We start from the raw sequence: 17236 nt of genomic DNA on the forward strand, positions 1-17236 counted from the left end.
TAGCAAAAATCTCATGATCATGCATTCTTTGTCATTGCGAAATAATTAAAAATAATTTTATCAAACTTAGAAGCTGTAGTGTGTGAATCTTATGGCTTGCTATTTACCTAGTCTCCTCTAGGGCATTATCTCAGAGAGCTCTTGGTAAAAAAGTGGAATAAAGCTTACATTTTACTAAGTTATTTAAACTTTTAGGGCAATGTTTGTGTCAGGACTGAACACGGCAAGCTTCTGTTCCGAATAATTAAATTCTAGTCTGGATCCGTTTAACTTGAAGAAGACCATCATTTTATTTATTTATCTATTCTTCAACTTTAAAATATTATGGAACATAAAGTTAAAACTCTTGACAGCCAAAGATAAGAGATGCAAAATTACTCGCTGAAATTATGTGGCCGGCTTACCGAGGCTGCCAAGTAACAAGTTGAAATCTTGAGCGTACTCCACCCGATCGCTCTTGCATTTATACTAAAAAATTAGCTCTAATTGATGTCCTTATTGATGTCCTTCATCGATGAAGACCAGAGAATTACGTCTTGGCAAACAAAAATCAAACATGACTTCATTGAAACCTCGGTCACCTCTTCTTTCCTGTCTTCCTTTTTTCCATCGGCTAGACTTGAATTGTTCAGCGGCAGACGTCTCTTGCGTTAACGAGTAGGCCATATATCTCTCGCTTGTTTCTTTTTTTCTTGCCACCAAGATTTGTTTATATTTCTGTTCACCGAATTGCGGTGAGCTGGCTTTTGTACTCGGTTTCAATGTGAAGTTTGGGCAAACATGTTTGCCGCTTTTCTCCAGCCATCGTCCACTTGTCGAGCTTCTGATGCTTCACAAACCTACAAAATCATCCTGTTTCCTTGAAGATATACGCGTCCTTTTTGATTGCGAACAGCAAATCACCACTAAACATTAAAAGCAGAAGGCATCCCACGTAATTGTATTTAAAACGGAGTTCGTACAAAGCTATTTTAGGTGGAATCCGTGCTTAAACATCTGCAAGTTCTCTGAAAGTCTTTATTTGCAATTTTTGTTTATCCTCCGCCTCGCTTTCATGACTAGGCACCAGTTTTTTCCCGCGTGTCCGCCATTTGTGAATACGGTGTATGAAAATGCCTGGCGGTAGAACAAAGTTTAGCAATGCATGGCTTTCTGCCGTCGATTCCAATGGTCAAAGATTGAGTTCTTGGTGTCGTAAAGGAGTAGATGACTACCATGCTTACTGTAGGTTTTGTGATAGTGAGTTTCTTTGTGACAACTCTGGAAAAGCGCAGATATTGCAACATGCGAGGAAAGCAAAGCATGTTCAGGCTGTTAAACCTGCAAGGGATGAGTCTCAAGGAAAGTTGTTTGTACTGCAGAGTCAACCAAGTGCAGGCATCTCAAACCGTTGTGATCTGCCAGAGCACAGGAGAAGTTCGTCTGGACAGCTGTCCATTATCAATTACAAAAATGCCAGCTTGCAAGCAGAGGTGATTTGGTTAGCAAAGTTGGCGTCATGTAACTTTAGCTTTCGCTCAGTTGACAATCTTGGCAACACATTTAAAGCGATGTTTCCTGACAGCAAGATTGCTTCAAGTTTTTCAATGGGTAGAAGCCGTGCATCCTATGTTATTGGGGAAGGCTTGGGCCCTCACTGCACACAGGTATTATATAAAGTGCAATTTGAATACGCAAATTATGAGTGCATATTTATGTGTGATTCTTGATATCAATGAAAGTTTATGTCAGTATTTCATCTTTTAATTTGGTGTATGAATAAAAAAAGGTAACTTACTATAAGTGTTTGTGTTTCTATCACCAGATAATTGTTGATGATGTAAAGAAGTCAGAACTGCCTTTTTGTTTACACTTTGACGAAACCTCCACCACGCAGGTCAAGAAACAGATGGATCTTACCTTTCGTTACTGGTCCCCGACTCATAATGAAGTCTGGATAAACTTCTATACCTCTTTATTTTTTGGTCATGCAGAGGGTGAAAAGGTGGCTAACCGTATCTTCCAAACAATGTTGAAAGATGACCTTCCAATAACGAAGCTGTGCACTTTGGTAAGAGATGGCCCTAATGTCAATAAAACCATTGTTAGAAAGTTGGAAGGAGCAATCAAAAATGACAACCCAGACTTTAGTGGTTTTATTGACTTAGGAAGTTGTGTTCTTCATAACGTCCATAATGCTTTTGGCAGGGGTTTAGAGGAATATGGGAAAGACATTGAACAGCTTTGTGTGGACATTCACTCCCTTTTCAAGTACAGTGCAGCTAGACGAGAAGACTATCACACTTTACAATCTGCAATGGGTGTGGAGATGCACAATTTCCAAAAGCATACCGAGGTGAGATGGCTTAGTCTGGGCCCTTCTGTGCGAAGAATTTTGGAGCAGTGGGATTGCATCTGCAGCTTTGTGAAGGATCTGGGAAAGGATCCCAAAACAGCTCCTAAGAGTGTTGCTTACAAGAGGGTATCGGCAATGTTAAATGACGAAGAAGGAAAGAAAACAAAGGCACAGTTGGAATTTGTGGGTAATGTTTCACCTGTTTTTGAAGATTTCCTCACCATTTTTCAGAACAGCTGCCCACAGGTTCACCTTTTATATGATAAAATGTCTGAGTTCTTGCGCAAGCTTATGGGTAGATTCCTAAAGAAAGATGCGTATGAGAAGAAGTTTGGTAGTGATCTAGTCAGTATTGACTGCAGTGCAAACAGTCAGCTGCTCGATGCTGATATTGCAATTGGAGAGGCGACCAAGAAGGCTTTAGCCCAAATCAAGCCAGATCGTAGAAAGTCTGTATATCTTGGCATCCGCACATTTTATAGCACATCCCTTACATATCTACAGTCTCATCTCCCTCTTCAGAACACTCTCTTAAAAGCATTAGGATGTCTCAATCCTGTCAAGAGAGAAAAGGCAAGTAGTGTGAAGGCAATTGCACTACTGGCTAAAAAATTGCAGCCTCAGTTGGATGTCAGCATTGTTCAAGATGAGTGGCGAGTTTATGCTGTCGATGAAGATGTTGAGCAGTTACACAAAGAGAAACGCGTTGACCATTTTTGGCAAGAAGTATTCAATCTCAAGTCTCTTAATGGGACCGAGCCTCGATATGTTGCTCTTCCAAAAGTAGTAAAATCAGGTCTTATTCTTGCGCAAACAAATGCTGAGTCAGAACGAAGTCTGTCAGTGAATGCCCGCATTGTGACGCAAGAAAGGACACTTCTTGGAGAGAGGACCATTGTTGGCCTTAGATCTGTGAAAGATGCTTTGAAGTTTTATGATCCTGAAAACCTGAGACCGGAAAAATTTGCCCTGACAGATGGTCTTCTAACTGCTGTGCGATCTGCGCACATGCATCATAGACAGCGGCTGGATGAAGAAGAAGCCGAGAAGAAGAGAAAGGAGGTGGATGAGAAATTGAAAGCTGAAGAGGAAGAACGAAGGAAAAGAGACCAGGAGAAGTTAAGAAAAGAGACAAGATCGTTGAGAGATAAAGGAGAGAGGCTAGACAAGAAGGAGCAGGAGGCAATGGATGAAATGCAAACGGCTAATGAGCTACTGTCAGAGGGCACATGTAAGTTGCAGGCTGCTCTATCTTCAGGTTCCAAGGTTGATTCACAAGGTGCAAAAGTTGCATGTCTCATGATTGAAACGGCCAAATCGAATCAGGCAAAGGCAAAGAGGAAGCTTGAAGCAGTAAGGGAGAAGCAAAAGGAGGTTAACATAAACAATCAGAAGTTGCTGGAGAAAGCCCTACCAGCGGATGTTTCTGCTGTACCATTAAAGAAAAGAAAGTCAAAGTAAATGTAAACTGTCATTTTACACCTCTACGCAGGTGCTCTGCCAGCTCAGTAAAGACTAAAATGTTCTTGTGTTAGCAATCATCTGCTGGATTAATGTTGAAGTTATAAACATAATGAAAAGCCAACTTTGTTTCTGAACAAAAGTGAAGGTGAAGTAGTTCAGTTGTTACTTTAAAATTAGGGAAATCAAAGTAAATAAAGTTATGTTGTACAGATTTTTTGATAGATTTATCTCAGTGAGGGATATCAGGAAGATTAAAAATTCAAACCAAAAAACTCGTTTTGTCCTATTTATGTTCACTGCTGTTGATCAACTAAAGTGGTGAATCGGGGATAGCAGCTGGCGTGTGGGGAGGCTACCTTTGTTGACGAAAGTACTATTGATTTTCCTATTTTTCTCCTATTTTTTAGTGCAAAGTTTCCTATTTTTCCTATTTTCTCAATCCTGAAATTCCTATTTTCCTATTTTTTTGGGCAACCATGCCGCTGGACACCCTGGAAATGTGAAAAAGAGAAAGAAGAGAATGAAAGGAGAAGGAAGGAAAAAGAGAAAGAAGAGGCAGAAATTGCTAGGCGACAGAAAGAAATGGATGCTTTGAAGGCCAAGAATGCATCACTCCTTGAAAAGGAAACAGCCCTTAACGAAAGAGAGAAGGAGCTAAGAGAAAAGCTGGAAGGAGTTGGCCAACTCCTTATCGACGGAAACAGCAAGCTGAAGAGTTCAGTCAAAAGCAGTGATAGAGCTGGCATAAATGCAGCGGAAGTCATGATAGAAACTGCTTCAGGGTTAGCACAGAAGCTTAATGCAGAGATATCTGAGATAAGAGAGAAGCAGAGAAATGTCGAGTGTCAAAAGCGGAAGCTTATTGAAAAAAGCTTAGGAGAAGTTCCTATGAAGAAGGCCAGGGTGTGTGCCTCGGTACCAAAGCAAGCATCAAAGAAGAAGAGAAAAAAGAAATCCAATGTTAAGACAACCACAGCGACCTAAAAGCAGCGGTGAAGGCCTTGTTTATAGAAGAATTTCCGAATGCTTCAGCTTATCTGAAAGTTCATCCAGAACTGTGACTTGTGTTGAGTTATTTGGCCTTGTAGCATATAAATTTCCTTGCTTGTTACTTGCATTCACAAAAGTGTCAGTACTGAGTTTTGAACTCAAACCAGTTTATATTGTTTATATTGTTGAACTGAAAGGGATGTCAGATTGCCCTTCTTATTGATCTCACAAGCCGAAGAACGTATTGTTAGTAAGATCAGGTAATGATTCCAGAAAAAAAAAATAAAGAGATTTTTGAAACCTAAAGTGTCTTTCTTTTATTGACTTTCAATTGGCAACATATAAATAATGATATTAAATTGTCTTAAAACTAAAGAACCTTACGTTGGGCCTAAAAGTGACTGTCAGATTAGTCCTATATTTTTGCAGTTTTGGTGGGTTTTGTCCTATATTTTCAGGTTGTTGAGTCCTATATTCCTATATTTTTGGACCCCTAAAGTGCTTGACACCCTGAGCGCGTCACCCAAGCCAAAAATAGACTGGACACTGTAAGGTACTTGGAAGGGGAAGTCTGGTTTCGATAAACAAGAGCACCTGTCGTCTAGTTCGGCTTCGCAAGGTGAACATCAGTGCTAAACGAACGCTAACTATTTTGAATTTAGATATCAGTTCACGTTTTGCTCAAAAAGGCCGCTCCTGTTTACAAAGAAATGACTTGCAATTGTTTCATGAGAACTCATCTTAAACTGTAGTTTTCCTTGAGAAAAGCATGGAATCCAGCACTCTAAGAATATTTCAAGTAAGTCAGGAACACACTTGCTCACTTTCCTTACAATATTAACAGCAACGGCAACAACTAATACACAAACAAATCAAGCAAATCAATAAGATCTGTTCTTTTAAGTACTCAGTATCAATTGTTTCTACACACCACCTTTCTATGCATTACTGGGTGTATCTTAAAAAAGTCCATGAAGTATTGAAATCTGAATGTATTAAAAAAATTCGTTTTAAGCAGGCAATCGTTTCAAACTGACGAATTTTTTTTTGTACACTACACAAGTAATTAATTTGAATCAATCTTAATTACACCTTGTGTAATTCTTATCAACATACCGATTTCTACTTCACTTGACTTTGTGAAAAGCAAACTGACCTCTGCCACATGAGACTGTTAATCTCTGTTTGATTTGAAATATTTCTTTCCCTGCTCAATATTGTGAACCATATTTGAGCATATCCAAAATTAAAATGTAGTAAAAAAATATTTCACATTATTATTATTATTATTATTATTATTATTATTATTATTATTATTATTATTATTATTACAACCCTCTGGCCTCATTTTAGAAGAAAAACTCTATTGATTATAACTTGCACATTGTAGAGAGGCTAGGAAGGCTTTTAGAACTAAACCAAAGTACTTTAAGTCCAATTTGACCTTGTTATGAAAGGTCTATTGCATTGCAATATCATTATGTAATCAACAGTTTTCAAGTGGATATCAAGAGTATTAATTGTTTATGCACTTTACTTGGCAAATAATTCATGGGTGTATGATGGCAAGAAAGAGAGAGAGAGATAACTGAGAAATGGTGCTTGTCAAGAGTGTGAGGAACTTAACATCTCAGGTAGCTGCGCTTCTTCTAGGAATCACAGACCCTTAATGTCAATTGGGCAATTGCAATGAGCTTCTTATTTACTTGTTGTTACATTAAGTTATGTTAGAACAAGAAACATAACCTTGACAGAGCTCAACAACATCGCCACCTGTGGGGTCGCCAAAGTGACTAGATTTTACACAGTGGCAATTACCTTTTTGTGCTCAGTTCCCAGCTGGCCACTAAGATTTTTCACAATTGTATTTTCAATTTCCTTAGATCCCTTGTGAGTTTCTCATTTCTGGACACTGGGATCTGGACATTTAAGTGAGTTCTCAAATATAGTCCCGTAGATGATGTTTCAGTAAGTGAAAGTGTTACATCAATCCCGCAACAGTAATTTCCGGTCACTACAGGATTATCTGCAAAGATTTTTTCAGCCTTTGTGACCCTTTTTTCAAATTGAAGTGAAGTTGGTTTGTCTCCTTTCAAGAGCAAATATGTAGCTCCAAATGGAAAAAAAAATACCGTAAGTAGGTAGAAGATCGTCGAAGGGTTTATCCCATATCATGTCTTGAAATGAATCAATAGTTGTTGTGGATATCTCGTGCTTAGTTTTTGGCTGATGGAAGCCCTTCGCAAACCCCTCGATCTCCGCCTTGAAGGCGTGGGGCATTTGTCTTCTGTGAATTCCATTAGAAGGTTCATTTCCATTAGATAAACAGTGAAAAAGTTAGGATTTATTCGGGAATTTCAATTTCCCACAATTTGCACTTATCGTGACTAGGTACCAACTCCCTCTGAGTTATTTCTGGTGTCCAGTCTATTTTCAGCTTGAGTGACGCGCTGTCTCTGTTGGCATGTACAATTTTGAAATGGTGGACGACCTTCGCGCGCTCGGTGAATTCAAAGTTAATATGGAGTATCGCAACGTGGACTTCAATGCTGATAAAAACAAGCAATATGAAGCAGTGAGAAAGGTGATAGCGAGAAAGTATTCTTCTGGTGATGTTGACTTGTTTGGGCCAGAAGAAACTACTGCCATTCCCGAAGATATTGAGGAGTCTCAGGGGAAAGAGTTGGTGGAAAAAGTCAAGTCAGAGAAAGCACTGATCGAGAAAGGTTATTCCAGGGTGATGGAAAAGATAAAAGAATTGCGGCAAAAATTTAGTAATGCTGTGACAATGGGATCTAGAACTGGTTCAGGAAAGTTGGTAATGAAGTTGTATGATATAATGGTAAAGATACTGGGAGGATCAAAAAATCAAAGCTCACTCCGGTCTCCCGCGGTTCATCACCCTAGTCATCAACCGGGCTGGCTCACCTCGTGTAATACTGGGCTGAATGTCATCTCAGCACACCAAAGCAGCCCAGCTAACTGGGCCAGCCTGGCTCATGTAATCAGGTCCTGACTGTAGTAAGCTACTACTCCATGTTAGCCTGCCTCGCAAGCATTTCCGTGCTGTTTACCGAGGAACGAGAGATTCTCGGTTTTGGCGAGAATTGAAATGAGAGCCAAAAAGTGAAAAAGGGGGAAGGGAAGAAAGGAAACGCTTGCGGACAAACCCCTCGATTTTGAAAACCTGTGTTCACCAGCGAACGCAGCGCCTGATTGGCTTGGCATTTTGACATGTGTCGATCAAAGATTTGTTCCGATCTGATGAAAGCCAGAATCCAATATGGCGGAACAGCTCGATGTACTGTTCAAAGCTACGTTAGAAAAAGCATTACATTTTCTTTTGGAACGGGGCTTCAGTTGCGATCATCAATAGGAGCAAAAGTCCTCTGTGAAACAACTTTTTACAGGAGGGGATTTACTTGCTCTTCTCCCCACAGGATTTGGTTAAAGCTTAATTTTCCAACTGTTAGCACTTTTAAAGGACAACCATGTTCTCCTTGTAATCTGTCCATTGAAAAGTATTGTTAACGACCAAATCAAGGAGGCCTCTTCGATGGGGATTTCGGCTGGCTCATTGCCTGACTCAAATAGACATTGAGAGTGGCAAATACCGCTTACTTTTTGCTTCAGCTGGAGAAGCACTGGCATAAAGGTTCCTCGAATCCCTCAAAAGTGAAGGCAGCTCACTTCACAATCTCACTGCAATTGTGGTCAACGAGTCACGTACCGTTGAGAGTTGGACTGGAAAAAGGTAAACATCTAGAAACAATTTGTTCATGTACAGGAAGTGTACAAAGAAGTGCTCACTCATATTGAGTGTTTATTAAAAAAGCATCGATCTACATCTAATTTAAGCATAGTTTGATGGATTCCTAATTTGATTGTTCCAGGTCAAAGATATCGTCCACAGCCCTTTGTGAAAGTCTTGGGAAACTTGGCTCCTTACGGTCTTTCTACAGGAAAGGTGAGAGTTAAGTAATTATTTTTACATTTAGTTTGCAATTTACCTTTCCATATGGTACACAATATTTCTTAAAGATCAATTAATAAAGATGAAGACTGGGTATGGTATTGAATGCAAACAATTAACATTATATGGAGTACAGTAAAAATCCGGGACTCATTTGTGTAAGAACCTCTTTAGGCTAACTTGGGTAAAGTACTAGGTTCTTTGTTGTAGTTTTTTGTTGCCAATATATCATGTTATATCATGTTTGAAATGGATTTGTCCACAGCCTGTTTTAAAACACTATTTTTGACCAATTATAATTTCCCTCCTCTCCTGGATTCAAGCCCCTCCACTAGTAAGCCTTCCAAAAACCCATACAAAGTTATTTGACAACAGGGCAAAAAAGGAGATAGCCTTATGATATTAGAATTCACACTTTGCTTCAAGGCTTAGAGGAAAAAAATGGATGAAGAATTGTTTTGATGGTTCCTGAGCCTCAGGGTGGCTTCTTTTATTATATTTCTCTAATCATACAAGTTATTTAGTGATCTTAAAATGGTAAAATGTGCCTGAAGGAGGTCAAAAGTTTTCGGATTTGTGACAAAACAATGTATACTGAAAAATTGTTGGAAGTGTTTTAATCTTCTATTGTGTGGTACAAACTGCCCAAAAAAACCATTTATAAGAATAAATACTATTATTATTATTGTTTTATTATTATTTTTTTAACATATTTTTATTTCTTTTATCAAGGGCCGCTAAGGATATCAGTTTTTGTAACTGTAGGAGTTACCCTAGCTAAATAAAAGTTTCTTCTTCATCTTCTTCACGCTATTAATTATAACAATATGTTTCCCAGGCACTCCAGTTGCTGCTATCACAGGCACTGTTGATGAGAGGACAGTAAAAACTATCCAAGAAAGCCTTGCACTAAAGGTAAACCTGCTGACAGTGCATGTGAGTCCGAACCAGGAAAATCTTAGATATTCTGTTAAGAAGGTTAAAAAAGAGCAACCATTGGAAAAACTGCATTGGCTTATCGAACTAATAAAACAGCATGCGAAAGACACACCTAAAACTCTCATATTTTGCAACACTCTAAATGAAATTGCACATGTTACCAGTTACTTGTTAAGCAAGTTGGGCCCACATGCATATGACCAACAAAATAAAGTGCCACAGAACTGCTTTCTTGAAGTATATCATTCTTACTCCTGGGACAGAAACAAGGAAAGGATTTTTAGTTCACCAAAGGCTAGGAATGGCAGCATTAAGAGTAGTTGTTGCAACAACAGCACTGTGCATGGGAATTAATTTTCCAGATATTTGTTACATCATTAGTTGGGGAGCTGCAAGGTCTTTGTTAGATTTCCACCAAGAGGCAGGTCATGCTGGAAGAGATGGTGTTTAGTCTCATATTGTGGTTCTTTATCATGGTTAACAAGTTGGACCTTGTGAAAAGGAGGTAAAACAGTTTTTAAAAACAAATGGATGCCTACGTGTTGGAGCTTATAAGTCATTAGACAAGAATATAAAGTCATTGTCTCCTCTCCACAACTGTTACTCATTCTGTGCTACTGTTTGCAAATGCAATGGAGATTTGTGTAATGCAGAGGCAACAATTACTGAGGAGGTTATTAACAGAAGGACAAGAGATGTAACTTCACGGGATCGTCAAGACCTCCACAATGCTTTGAAGGAAGTTGGTTCAAGTATAGAGATGAAGGGATTGTCCATAGACGGTGGGGGTACAAAATAATTTGGAGAATCAATAAAGTTGAAATGGTAAATTGGCCACGGTAACGATTACACAAGCTGATGTTTCGAGCAGTAGCAGTAGTATACGGGGCCTGTTCGCAGTTTCCCGCAGGGCCTGGGTCCGAGTGGCTCGGCCGAGTGAGAGAATGTATTCATATGACGTAGGAAGACGAGGTTAGGGTTAGGGTTAGGGTTAGGGTAAGGCTTAGGGTTGGGGTTAGGGTTAAGTAGCGTAGGTATGGGAGAGATTTGTTAGGGTTAGGGTTAAAATTTTTTTGAAAAATAACGGTTACAAAGAAATCCAAGATGGCGGCGGAAACAAAGACAACAAAGAAATCCAAGATGGCGGAGGGATTAAATTACAGACACAAAGAAGTCAATTTTTCAAATAAAAACATTTATTATTTGGCCACGTGTTTCATTAATCTTTACAATGATGTAGTAAATGTTCTGTGATATTATAAATAGAGTTCATAATTGGGTTCCTGTGTTCTTGAAATGTATCCTGCTGTGTAATTACTTCTATCACCCGCAATCATGCTTGACTGTATGTAAATATATCACTCGGGTCGATATTTGACTTGTAAATAAGTCACATAAGCCAGAAACGCTGTCATCACATCTTTGTATAATTAATAATAATAATAATAATAATAGAACGGTATTTATATAGTGTGTTTTCGCACATTCTGCTGTGACGTCACCAAAATTTAGCGTCCGCCATGTTGGTGGAGTGAAAAGGGTGACGTGCAAGTGTTTACTTAACTATTACAGTTTCATTACTTTGTTTGAAGTATGTCGCAAAATGCCTGCTTTTTGCCTAATTATAAACTGTTCCAACGACAAATCTAAACGTAAAGATCTTTCATTCTGTCGTGTACCGAAAATTATTAAAAATCAAGGCGAGGAAACGGAGATGTTGTCAACTGAACGCAGGCGAAGATGGCTGTCAGCCATACGTCGACAAGATTTAACAGACCGAATAATTGAAAACGATCGTGTGTGTGGAGACCATTTTCACTCAGGAAAAGCAGCTCCTTTGTGGGATAAGTTTAATGTTGACTGGGTGCCTTCTCTTAACATGGGACATCAAAAATCTGTGATAGACGAAGCGTCGCTGCAACGAAGCCTTGAAAAAGCAAAGAGAGTCGCAGAACGAAGGAAACGTACACATGAGAGCACAGAAGAAATGGCCAAAGAGAAGTCAAAAAGAGTGAATGAACCTGGCGTATGTGTTAAATATTTATTCCAGTCTACGACTACGGACGTTGAAATGGACGATATCGAGGACCTCGCTGAAAATTTGCCAGATAACTTGAGAAATGCCGTAACACAAACAGCAGTTTCAACGACAACAGTTGGCATTCAGACAAGTGAGACGCATAATTGTATGCTTCAAACCGAGTCTTTGTTTCTTAATAAACAATGTTCTGACTTTGATGAAGCTTTTTTTGTTGATAACAACGAGAAAGTAAAATTTTACACTGGTCTACCTTCCTTTGAAATTTTACAAAAAGTCTTCTGTTTTGTTGAACCTTATGTTGACAGACGTCCTCAGCTTTTGTCTAAGTTTCAAGAGTTTGCAATGGTTTTAGTAAAATTGAGACTTGCTGTTCCTCATCTTGACCTTGCGTATCATTTAAAAATTTCATCTGCAGTGGTTTCTCGAATTTTGTCTGCTTGGCTGACTGTCATGGATGTTCGCTTAGGTCCTCTTGTCAAATGGCCAGATCGTGACGAATTGTACGCAACCATGCCTAGATGTTTCCTGGACTCATTCGGACGCAAAACCACAGTTATCATTGATTGCTTTGAAATTTTTATTGATAGACCGACTAATCTCCTTGCAAGAGCACAGACTTTTTCAAGTTACAAGCATCATAACACTGTTAAAGTATTAATTGGAATTACACCACAGGGTACAATTTGTTTTGTTAGTGAGGCTTGGGGAGGGAGAACTTCAGATAAATTTTTAACTGAAAACTGTGGTCTACTGGATAAACTTATACCAGGTGATTTGGTTCTTGCAGATAGGGGTTTTACCATTCATGAAAGTGTTCAATTTCAGCAAGCCCAATTGAACATTCCTGCATTCACCAAAGGTAAAGACCAACTTGATCCTGCGGACGTGGAACAGACAAGAAAAATTGCTTCTGTCCGAATACACGTTGAAAGAATCATTGGTTTGCTTAGACAGAAATATACCATTCTTCAACAAACTTTACCAACTGATTACCTAATTTGTCGAAAAGGCGAATCTGTACCTCTAGTTGACAGAATGATTAGAATTTGCTCTGCACTAGTAAACCTATGCCCTCCTACTGTACCTTTTGATTGAAAGCCTAAATAGTAACAGTGAAACTATATTAAATTTTTGGTGGTGAATTTTTCAAATTTCTAACAAATGAAAGCACCAGAATTACGGCTGTGTGACTAATAAATATAACTGTTATAGTGCACTATTCTATCCTTGCTTACACAACATGCTGTTGCCCAGTAGTAACCATGTGGAAGTTCTCAGATTTAACCACCAAAAATTTAACATAGTTTATGAAAGTCTGTAATAATAATGCAAAAAGTTTGTTTCATTTTTTATTCATGGAATGGAATGTTTAATTATTTTAAGTTAGTCAATACAATTTTAAACTGAATGTGGTATCAGATGTTATGTGCTTTCGACTGTGGGAAAAGGGGTAATGAGACAAGCTTTCAGGCAAGCATACAAATGAAGTCGCATCTTTGATACATTAAGTTGAGGAATATTTGGGTCCAATGTGTAAACAAGACTTGTTGCAAAAGCAATAGCAAATACACCACAATCTGAACCATTTGATTGTTGCTGTATTGGTACAACATTGATTCCTTGGAAATCCTCTCCAACTAGACTCTCTACTTGTTGTTCAAGATCATCAAGTATAACATCATTGAAAAGGCTGTCATACAAATTTACAACACCTTTTTCACAGCCAATTGAACTAGCACACACCCAATGGTTTCCCCCAGTATGCAAGATCTGTACAAAATCTCCATGAACCTTGTCAAAGTTGTGGCATGGACCCAAGCTTGGACGTTGAAATCCTTGAATATCTGGGTTAACTTGCTTTAAAAGGACATGAGCTTGTTGAATGACAGTATTTTCCAACCAGCCAGTAGATGATTCTATAACATCGAAGTCGTGATTTGTAAGTGTTGAAATGATACTGTATTTATCCACTTGCTCAGTTTCTCTAGTACCAAAGTAGACAATCTCATGATCATTATGAACAGAACTCTCAGAAGGTGAAAAAGGTAGATTTGAATTTGTAGCTTTAGGTTTGATAGATTTAGTGGAACGAATGCTGTCCAATTTGCAGAAGTTACATGCCCAAGAAGATTTATAATTATTTGGGTATCGCTTATATGACATGCACTGTAAATGAAAAAACTTCCCATTAGAACAACTATCATTGTGGCATTTCAGCTATTTGTCATCAGAATTTGCTTTCCTTTTACAAACACAGATACTTTCCATTGACAAAGCTTCTTCAAATAAATTAGGAACTTTATCATGTGTCTTTAACCCTTTCTTACCATGGCCAAACTTAGGTAATTTTCTACAATGTGGACATAACCATGTCTTTGCAACATTTTTCATGGAGAGACAGGCTAAATGGAATCGGGAAATGGGACACTCCGGATTTGAACATGTTGCAGTAGGTTCATTTGAGGTCCTCCTGCAGTAACATTCACCCCCACATGAGACAGAACCAAGCTCTTTCTTCAAATCCATCTTTCGCGTGTACCATCTGCCAAGGACTTCAGGTAATATGCAGGTCCTCCAAAACAAAGAAAGCTTTGCCACCTGCAAAGCAAAATGTTCAGAATCTGGAAAAATTCTCTCCTGAACTAGCTTGGAACCATTTTTTGAAATAGAGAAAACAACAAAATCACAATAGGCCCTTTTGGTTATGTGGAGTTGTTGCTGGACTTGGTAGTAGTACGAATGATTTTTCTTTAAGGAGAATTTCTCACCATTCCATTGAAGACAAGATGACTTCTTCTCACAATAGTTCTTGAAATCAGTTCCTTCAATGCAATATGGGCACTTTACCTCACCACAGCCATATCCACAACAATCACATTCACATAAAAAATCAGGGGTGGCATGAAGAAAAGGATGCTCTACATCAATAAATGTTCCACATTTTGTCACCTTAAAATTAGTATGACTCTGCTTCATATGAGTTTCATATGCTTCTATTGCAGTTTGCTCATGCTTACAACCATGGATTGTTGCTGCTGTGCTGAAACAAAAAAGATGTGGATAACAAATAGATTTAATTAGAGACTGGGATGGCTGTGATGGATCTGTATGAGAGGCAGCACGAGACTTTGAAGCACCAATCCTACAAGCTCGGTATCGATAAAAGGCATTACTTTTCGTTTGCTCCACGGTTTCTCTTTCAATCAAGGCAACTTCTTCAAGACTGATACTAACTTCAACTTTGTAGCATTCCTTTAGAAGATCAATGTAGTTAAGCTGCAGGAATTTGGGATCAAACAAATCTGAAAGAGGGTTGATGCCCCTTGTTTTAGAAATAAACATCGCTGCATATGACTTTTCCAAACTCAAGCAAACAGGCTTTACTTGGCATTGACTGAGCGATTCATAAAATGCATCAAGCTCCTTAAAAGAGGGTCTAGGTGGAGGGGCCTTTGGCTTGCGTGGCGTTGCAGAAGCACTTGCACCGCTTGATTCCAAGGAAGCACTCAAACTCTTGGTATCTGCAGCACAATTCAAAGAATTAACAGTCTTGTCAAGATCAGACTTCATTTTCTTCGCAGATGTGAAATTAATATCCTTCACTCTTAAATAATCCACGCTTTTCACTGTAGCGGGCAAAATCCAAGAGCATTTAACTTGGGTGCACGCGAGCTTCTCGTTTAACCTTGTCGAAACTTCTAAGTAAAAAAGAATACTGGCAATATGCGAACAGCACTCTCCTAAACCCGCCATACATCCATGACAATGCGCAGAAAGAACAGTCCCATCTTTAGTTGTGATTATCCAAAGCTGCACCGGTGGTTCATTCATTCGCTGTGAGTGTCGAACTTTGCCAATAACCACGTATTTACCACTAAAAATCTGACCTAAAATACTTGTAATAAAGCCGGATACCATTTGGTTGTAGGCTTGCAAGCCTCTAAAATTTTTAAATTGATCTTTGGTATAAAAACTTGTCTCTAAAACAAGATACGATACAAGATCGAGTGGTTCTATGCGGGGAAGGCATTCGGTACTCAACTTTTCCTCTGGAATAAAGAGAGGGTCTATTCCAATAACAGATATTTTCTCAATATAACGCTTTCTAACAGCACTGTCGAGAGATTTTGCATATTCAGACAAAGGGATCTCATGAATAATTCCTTTTTCTGACTCACTGTTTACGTTTTGTTCCGCATGACTAGTCGCCATATTGGGTCTTTTACTCCACCAACATGGCGGCGTATGAAATTAATATATGCCGTGACGTCACATGAAAACACACTATAGCGCTATTTCTATCACTATCCAATAGCGCTGTACAATAATTTTATAAATCGGACCGATAAGATTAAAAAACTGTAAAAATCTCTAAAACATGAGTAAAAGAAACTAGCTAATAAGGTAGTCTGTAATAATGAGAGTAAAAAACTTGAAACTTATATTGAAATTAACTAATTTCCTAGCCAATTAACTAGCTCACTAACTAATTAACTAATTTACTAGCTAACTATCTAGCGGCCTAAACTTACTACTTACATAATTAAATAGCTCAGTAAGGAGTAGTCTAATTGTAAAATTTGTTAAAAAGGTATGTCTTTATACAGGTCTTAAAATGTGATAGCGAGCCACTCACTCTTATGTTGTTTGGAAGAGAGTTCCATAGAGTCGGTGCTACAAAAGAGAAACACCTATGACCATAACTTGCTAGCTTAACAGATGGTACTTTAAGTAAATTTTTAGAGGAGGACCTCAGATTTCTGGTCGTTACATAAGGCTTCAACAGTTCAGTGATGTAACTAGGGGCCTGGCCGTTGAGCGCTTTGTAGGTCAGAAGTAGTATCTTGTAATCTATGCGCTGGCTAACTGGGAGCCAATGCAGCTGCTTTAAGATAGGTGTGATATGGTCGTACTTTCTTGTATGAGTGACGACACGAGCTGCGGCATTCTGGACATTTTGTAAGCGATCTATCAGGAATTTGGGCAGTCCGTATAGTAGCGAGTTGGTGTTATCTAGCTTAAATGTAATGAATGCATGAACTAGCTTTTCAGTGTCTGCTAGAGATAGGCAGTCCCTTATCTTGCTAATGTTTCTAAGGTGGAAGAAGCAGGCTTTGCAGGTACTGGTGACATGCTTATCTAATGACATGTGCTCATCGAAGATAACTCCAATGTTTCTTGCAGAGGGAGATGGCTCGATCCGCTCACCAGACACCTCAACATACTCTACTAATGGGGGTGGACGGTGTCGTGCGCTCAAGATCAATAGCTCCGTCTTTTCTCTGTTTAGTTTCAGTTTGTTGCACACCATCCATGAGTCTATCTCAGAAACACATGCCTCTATTTTTGCTATAGAACTGGGTTATTCGGCTGGGTTGGGCTTGAAAGGGAGATAGAGCTGGGTGTCATCAGCGTAGAGATGGTAGTTTAGTCCGTGCCGTCTGATGATGTCCCCAATGGGTGAAGTGTATAATAAGTATAAAATCGGACCCAG

General features: G+C 38.9%; 2 protein-coding genes and 1 pseudogene across 3 annotated transcripts in view; 2 read left to right on the plus strand and 1 right to left on the minus strand.

Moving 5' to 3' along the window:
• Nucleotides 1-5095, plus strand: part of LOC111347479 (uncharacterized) — a 5639-nt gene extending 544 nt beyond the window's left edge. The window contains exons 1-2 of the mRNA XM_022954722.2: nucleotides 1-1646; nucleotides 1805-5095. The exon at nucleotides 1-1646 is cut by the window's left edge and continues 544 nt beyond it. Coding sequence (XP_022810457.1) covers nucleotides 1107-1646; nucleotides 1805-3796 — 2532 coding nt within the window. The 5' untranslated portion in view covers nucleotides 1-1106 and the 3' untranslated portion in view covers nucleotides 3797-5095. The remainder of the gene's footprint in view (nucleotides 1647-1804) is intronic.
• The window catches only part of LOC148723406 (uncharacterized), a 303906-nt pseudogene that overhangs the window by 238479 nt on the left and 48191 nt on the right, over nucleotides 1-17236 (plus strand).
• Nucleotides 13079-15978, minus strand: LOC148723434 (uncharacterized). Of its 2 annotated transcripts, XM_088732909.1 has the most exons (3): nucleotides 14692-15975; nucleotides 14070-14340; nucleotides 13079-13658 (listed from the first exon to the last, which is right to left on the minus strand). In XM_088732909.1, the coding sequence occupies exons 1-3, from the start codon at nucleotides 15952-15954 to the stop codon at nucleotides 13165-13167; spliced, it is 2028 nt and encodes a 675-aa protein (XP_088589035.1). In that variant the 5' UTR covers nucleotides 15955-15975; the 3' UTR covers nucleotides 13079-13164. The 2 variants fall into 2 exon arrangements, with proteins under 2 accessions (XP_088589035.1, XP_088589034.1); XM_088732908.1 differs by having other exon boundaries at nucleotides 14070-15978.

Source organism: Stylophora pistillata, chromosome 9 (genome assembly GCF_964205215.1).
Source record: "Stylophora pistillata chromosome 9, jaStyPist1.2, whole genome shotgun sequence".
NCBI lineage: Eukaryota > Metazoa > Cnidaria > Anthozoa > Scleractinia > Pocilloporidae > Stylophora > Stylophora pistillata.

Excerpts from the sequence above, each read along its gene's own strand:
- LOC148723434 (XM_088732908.1), bottom strand. The coding sequence starts at position 15,954 with ATGGCGACTAGTCATGCGGAACAAAACGTAAACAGTGAGTCAGAAAAA. Across the intron at positions 13,659-14,069 it reads ATTACCTAAGTTTGGCCATG|AATCATCTACTGGCTGGTTG; the intron begins GTAAGAAAGGGT and ends TCGATGTTATAG.